The 6,008-nt window shown below is 65.7% G+C and overlaps 4 protein-coding genes across 4 annotated transcripts in view; 2 read left to right on the plus strand and 2 right to left on the minus strand.

Annotated features, from left to right (window-relative positions):
- Window positions 1-29: 29 nt before the first annotated feature.
- On the minus strand, window positions 30-1,083 carry EMIHUDRAFT_459646 (hypothetical protein; the record flags this gene model as incomplete). The annotated part of the gene is made up of 2 exons (XM_005765082.1): window positions 447-1,083; window positions 30-119 (listed from the first exon to the last, which is right to left on the minus strand). Coding segments are annotated over exons 1-2 (690 nt in total), but the record flags the coding sequence as incomplete, so codon positions are not given.
- A 356-nt stretch (window positions 1,084-1,439) lies between these two features.
- EMIHUDRAFT_425220 (hypothetical protein) lies at window positions 1,440-2,412 on the plus strand. Its single transcript, XM_005765083.1, has 2 exons — window positions 1,440-1,703; window positions 1,777-2,412. The coding sequence occupies exons 1-2, from the start codon at window positions 1,536-1,538 to the stop codon at window positions 2,305-2,307; spliced, it is 699 nt and encodes a 232-aa protein (XP_005765140.1). The 5' UTR covers window positions 1,440-1,535; the 3' UTR covers window positions 2,308-2,412.
- A 2,252-nt stretch (window positions 2,413-4,664) lies between these two features.
- Window positions 4,665-5,140, plus strand: EMIHUDRAFT_76663 (hypothetical protein; the record flags this gene model as incomplete). The annotated part of the gene is made up of 2 exons (XM_005765084.1): window positions 4,665-4,958; window positions 5,021-5,140. The coding sequence occupies 2 exons, from the start codon at window positions 4,665-4,667 to the stop codon at window positions 5,138-5,140; spliced, it is 414 nt and encodes a 137-aa protein (XP_005765141.1).
- A 46-nt stretch (window positions 5,141-5,186) lies between these two features.
- The window catches only part of EMIHUDRAFT_470803 (hypothetical protein), a 3,726-nt gene continuing 2,904 nt past the window's right edge, over window positions 5,187-6,008 (minus strand). Inside the window, exon 9 of the mRNA XM_005765085.1 lies at window positions 5,187-6,003. Within this exon, the coding sequence (XP_005765142.1) occupies window positions 5,498-6,003 (506 nt within the window). The 3' untranslated portion in view covers window positions 5,187-5,497. The remainder of the gene's footprint in view (window positions 6,004-6,008) is intronic.

Consider the following 6,008-nt stretch of genomic DNA (forward strand, 5'->3'; position numbering starts at 1 on the left):
TACGGGCTGCGAGTGCGCTCGAGGTGGACAAGCGCCTTGCTGAGCTGCTTTGGCATGCCGGGGTGCCTCCCGCCATGGTCGAGGACGAGGCCCTTGACGAGGCGAGAGTCGGTGCCCGCCTGCAGGAGCGAGGAGACGCGCGTCGGGAGCGGGCCGTCAGGAGCGGGCGGACCGGGAGGAGAGCAAGGGGAGGAGAGCAAGGGGAGGAGAGCAGCCAGGGGAGAAGGGCAGCATCCGGGGGAGGAGCGGGGGGGGGAGGGGAGCAGGCGGCCGGGCAGTGGGGTGGAGCGGCTGGCAGCCGCGAGCGGGTGGGTGCGGCGTGGGAGGGGGTGGTGGGGGGGGGGGGGTGTCCGGGCAAGGCGGGGATGTGGCGGGGCGAGGGGCGAGAGGGCAGGAGGGTGGTGCGGAGAGGGCAGGGGAGGCAAGCGGGAGTGGAGGAGGGTTGCCTTGTGCTGCATGTGCATGATCTCGACCATGTGCAGGTCGAGCGGCGTGTCCGGCTTGCGGATCGTCAGCACCGCGTCCACGCAGATGGCGGTAAACATGTCCGCCAGCTCGCGGTGCATCTTAGTGCGGAGCGAGCACTGCGCAATCTGGAGGAGCAGGTCGCGGTCGGCGCAGTCCTTGGCGAGCGCGGTCCGGTCGATGTACTCGAGCAGCGACGTCTTCGCCAGCTCGATCCCCTCGCACAGCAGTCGCGGGTGCACCCCGTCCGAGAGGTGGCGCTCTGCCTGCTTCATCATCTCGCCGACGACGAGGACGGCGGAGGTGGTGCCGTCGCCGGTGATGTCGTCCTGCGCGGTGGCGATGCGCGCAATCATGCACGCGGTCGGGTTCTGGATCTGCATCTCGTGCAGCAGCGTGTTCCCGTCCTTGGTGAGCTTGATGTCGCCCGCGCCGCCGACAAGCATCTTGAGCGTGCCCTTGGGACCGAGGTTGCTCTTGAGCACGTCCTGCAGGCCGCGGGCCGCGTTGATGTTCATCAGCGACGCCTGGCCCGACTTGAGCACATCGGCGTTCGGGTTGAGCTGCTGGGTGGCCGCCATTGACAGGTCGCTGGGCGAGCTGCTGGCCCAAAGCGAGCGGCAACGGAGGCGTTGGTACCGAAGAACGGTAATTCTTCTATTTCCCTTACCATGTTCCCACGATGATCCTGGCTGTTCTTCACCTTTCTACCTACCTACCTACATACATGCCACTGACGCCGCAGGTAGGTGCGTCGCCATCCTTACGGTGGCTCCGTGGCCGCCGCCTGCTCCTCCTGACCTCCTCTGGTGCCATGTCTGCCTCGATGCCCAGCTCAGCTCGGATGTGACTCGGTGAGGCCAGAATTTTTCCCTTCCTTTTGAAACGCACAAGGTATTGCTAAAAATCTCTCTCTCTCAAGGTCGCTAAAATTGTCTTTGGCGCAACGAGGTCTCACAGCTTGCGCCCGGGGGGCAGCACCTCGGCCTCGACGAGCGACACGTCTGGGAGGACGCCGGCACAGCGCTAGCCCATTCAACCCCGCCCTCCTCGTTTCGACACACAGACCTATGCTCCTCGCCGGGATGCTCCTTCCTCCCGCCACCGCCCTGGCGCTTTCAGCGCCCTCCGTGGTCCAGCAGCGCAAGCGCGCGCTGCTGTCGTCGGTCGCGACCCTCAAGCGCAGCCCGAGCGGTGCGGCGAGGGATGCGGTCCTGGCGGCCGTCGCCGACCTCGAGGCGCGATCCATCTCGTGAGCAGCTAACCCATCAGACACCACTGCTGCCACTCTCGACAGCTCCGTGCGCGTAGGCGTGCAGCGTGACTAGCGCGCCGCCCGACGGCCGCTGGGCTCTGATCTTCTCGACGCAGGCGGAGCTGCCCGACGCGTCACGGCCGCGCACCTCGAGCCCGGTGCAAGGGCTCATCGACGCAACCTACGCGGCGTTTTTCAAGGTGGCGCCGGCGCTGGCGGGAGCGCAGCAGGATGGCCGCAGCGGCGCCTCCAACGAGCAGGCCCTCTCGCTCGACACGGGCGTCGTCGAGAACCGCGTGCGCATACCGCTGCCGTTCCTGCCCTCGATCCTCGAGATCCGCGTCGACGGCCGCGTGGCGGAGGCCGGGGCGGCGGAAACGGAGCCGCTGCTGGATGTCACCTTCACCGAGTGCTCCTTCGCGCTGCAGCGCAGCGGCGCCCGCTCAAGCGGCGGTGCCTTGCGCATCCCGCTCCCGTCCCCCGTGGGGACGCTCCGGACGACGCACTGTGATGATGAGGTGCGCGTCTCCAGGGGCGGTCGGGGCGGGGTGTTTGTGCTGAAGCGCTTGCGCGCGGCGGCTACGTGATGGGCCCGCGTGTGGCGTCATGGGGAGTAGATACGCCTTTAGTGATGGGCCCGCGTGTGGCGTCATGGGGAGTAGATATGCCTTTTGAGAAGCGGGACCACAGCCAGACCACAGCATCCTGCTAGCGCGCCCACCCCCCACGCGCAGGAACCCGAACCCTGGGTAGAAGCGCGGGTTCATGCCCAACGCCACTGGCGGCGTCCTGCTCGCGTGCGACGGGCCGGCGATCAAGCAGTTCATCCTCAAGCTTGACGAGGACCGGCGCGCCGCGAGCCAGGCGCCGAGTTTTGTGCTGCGCGACCTCGACGAGCGGACGCTGCTGCTGCGCGACGACGAGCCAGCGCTGGTCGAGTTTGTCAAGGCGAAGCTCGACGAGCTGCAGGCGCGCCCCGCGCCCGCCCGCCGCCACCCGCGCGACGTACCGCGGCCTGCCCACTCACCACGCCGCGCCGCGGCTACAGAGCGCCAACGCATACGAGCGCAGCGATGTCGACGTGCAGTCAGCGCCTCCGGAGAAGGGCCACGGCCCCCGCAAAAAGAGCAGGAAAGACGGATAGCCCGGTGTGCTAGTGCAGCGCGATGGATTTTAGGATGTGATAGGGATAGGATTAGTGATAGGGATAGGGGCCCCCAGCTGAGAGAGGCGGGAGCCGCAGCAGGAGGCTCCTGCACGTGCTCCTGCAGGAGAGGAAGGTGTGGCCGCGGTGTGCGTGGGGCGCGGCGTGGGAGGGGTGACGCAATACCGCCAACACTGTGACGACGATGTCGTTACCGCAGTGGTGACCACAAGCAAAATTGGCCGTGGGGTCGTGTGGGTGGTTTTTTCTCAATTCTCGCCTGATTGTGATTCTCGCATCTCCGTCGGGCAGCGTGCAGGCAATCACGGGCGCTATTTTGTCGTACTCCTCTTCGACGAGCGCTCCAAATCTAGACCCCATTGCCTTTAAGGAGGCTGCCCTCGCGCGTCTCACGAATGCGGCTGTGTCTTTTGAGTCAGGCGCCGCCCGTTCGACTCTTGCTGTCGCCCTCGCTCTGGGGGGGCGCGGGGGCCCTAGAGGGTATCCATGCGGGGGGGCGATGGGGTCCCATGGCCCGCCGCAGGCGCCAATTTTTTCGGTTTTTTTGCGCGATTTTTCACTTTTTCATGGGAATTCGGCGTACTTGCGGCCATGCTATCACGCCTTGCGACAGCCTGTCGGCGCTGCTGACCGTGCCATGCTGCACAATTGATCACCTGCATAGCTCGCGGCCTTAGTATCAAGCATTCAGTGACGACCTGATCGTACGGCCAGTCGGAAGGTGTCCTTCCAACGTGTGCACGCTTCTGACGCAATGCGCGTCGCCTCGGATTGGCTGCTGGCACTCTCGAGGCTATGCCTACACAGCCTCGCGCGCAGGGCAGTCAAGAGGGACCACGCACCTTCTCAGGACAGCACCAGTGCCTCTCTCTTGGACCGGCAAACGTGGTGGTCTCGTGTTACCAATGTGGGACCAGTGCGGCATCGCGCCATCGACAGCTCTGAACTGCGCCTCACCACTGACCGGGAAGGCCGCCAAGTGGGCCAGCACCGGTCGCACATTGTGGCAGCAGTCAGCAGTGCATGTCTGATAGCTAGAGCAGCAGCGTCAGGGTCTCGCAGGGTCGGATCGTGTCAAGCCTCTCGCCCGGCCGGCCGTGTGCAGACGTCGGCCTGTCTGCTGTCTGGAGTGATCTGTCGGCGGTCAGTACGACCAATCAGGTCGGAGTTTTCTGATGGTTGGAGGGTCTATCTGTATGTACTCCTCGAGTTCTCCCCAAATCTGCCCTCTACTTAACCGTACTTAATCGGGAAGTTGGTGCTAACGGAGACTAACGGAGCCGGAGCCCCATTTCCGTACTGCTGCGCGGCGCACGGTGCCTCCGGGGGCCCCCGCGCCCCCCCAGAGCGCCCTCGCCGTGTGTTTGTCAGCTTCCGCATGAAGTAACGCGCCTCTTCCTTATTTCCCAGCGCAGCTGCCGCTCAGTATGTGCGCCAACGACGCCTGTGGTGGCTCACTGTCTTCTTGTGTCCAATCGTCCCAGTCTCCCCGTTCTCCATCTCTCCTCCTTGCCCGCGCGCCTTTTTTGCGGCCTCATCCCTAGCCGCCTTGCACGCTCTGCATCCCCAAAACGCACTCCTCGTGGCGGGGCCCCTCATTCCCCGTTTCTTTTCCCCTTCTTGAATGCGCCTGTGGCACCCATGCCGTTCGTATTTCTTTGTTTTGAAACGTTCCCCGCTTCGCGCGTTGCACAGGGCGGCGGCGGGACTCCGCCGATCGCGGCGCGGGGCGGCTTGCTCCGTCGACAAAGGTCACAGCCAGCGAGGCCCTGCGCGAATATGAGCGCGGCGGCAGCGGCTCTCGCGGAGCAGGGAATCCACGCCGACAGCGACGGGCTGCATCTCCTTCCTCCTGGGCAGGCCAAGGCGTCGGCGGAGCTGCAGGAGGAGTGCACCGAGTTCCTGAACCGGACGACACAGTTTAGCGCGATCGTTGCGGATTTTGTCTCCGTCATGGAGAGCCGCGCCACGCTCATCGAGGCGGAGAAGCTCCGTGCCATAGGGCTCGGCAACCGTGTGGAGGCAGAGCCAGAGACGCGGAAACGCAAGGCACTGGAGATGCAGGCGCCCCCTGTTGCGGCCGTAAAGAGCCATTTCCCGCGTTCCGGCCACAGACACCAGATTGCGCCTCTCAGGCGATGATCAACGAGAAGAAGGCGCAGCTGGACAGGCTGACGGCGCAGTGTGACTCGCTCGCTCGCGTTGACGCCGAGCAAAAGGCGCTCCTAGAGCGGCTGACGAACAACGAATCGTGAGTGCACTTTGTCTTTGCCTGCTCCCCCCACAGAACGGTAAAACAAGAGGACGCGTGCAGCTGGCTCGGGGTGCACGTGTGCGAGTTGTATTAATACGTTTCACGCGCAGAGAGCCGTTTTCCACGCGCCTCCTCTGCTGGCGGGTGCTGGCGCCTGCTGTGGTGTGCATGCGGCGTGCGCACCATATGCTACGGGTCCCAAGTATGGGTTCGGGACGTATTCACACCAGTGTGGAATGGTAGGCCATATGGGCGTGCGCAACCGTCATGCGGCAACCGTTCGCACCCCGGGCCGCAAGAGAGGAGATGCCTCGCTGGAACGGCCCCACGCTGGCCCCCGGGCTGCTGCTGAGTCGCGTCAGGCCTGCTTGTACTGCAGCACCATCTCGTCGGCCGACTTCCATACAAAAGCGCGCACCGCGCCGAGGGACATGTCGGGCGCGAGCGGCTTGCCGCTGGCAAAGAGGGCGAGCGGCTTGCCCGACGGGACGCGCTCCTCGACGTACGCGATGACCTTGTCGAGGCGGAGAGCGGTCGCGGCGGCGAGCTTGTTGCAGTCGGGCGGCAGCAGCGGCAGGCCCGAGGCGGGGTGCGGCTGCAGGAAGAAGGAGAGCTTGAGCGGTGCCCTCGGAGAGAACTGCGCGTGCAGCACGGCCTGCCCCACCCACGACGGTACCGCGCCGTCGGGCAAGTCGCCGAGACGGGACGCCCTGCTGCGCGCCGTCACCACGCTGCCGTCGCATATCAACACCGGCGTCTGCTCCAGCGAGCGGAACGCGCACTGGCCGCCGCCGCCGTCGCTCCCCGCGCCGCCAGAGTTAGCGCCGCCAGCGCCGCCGCCCCCGGCGCCGCTGCCTCCCGCGCCTGCA

The sequence above is a fragment of the Emiliania huxleyi genome (genome assembly GCF_000372725.1).
Source record: "Emiliania huxleyi CCMP1516 unplaced genomic scaffold EMIHUscaffold_569, whole genome shotgun sequence".
NCBI classification, from domain to species: Eukaryota; Haptophyta; order Isochrysidales; family Noelaerhabdaceae; genus Emiliania; species Emiliania huxleyi.

Coding starts and splice junctions, on each gene's coding strand:
- EMIHUDRAFT_425220 (XM_005765083.1), top strand. CDS start 1,536: ATGCTCCTCGCCGGGATGCTCCTTCCTCCCGCCACCGCCCTGGCGCTT. Junction 1,704..1,776: donor CGGCCGTCGCCGACCTCGAG/GCGCGATCCATC, acceptor CCGTGCGCGTAG/GCGTGCAGCGTGACTAGCGC.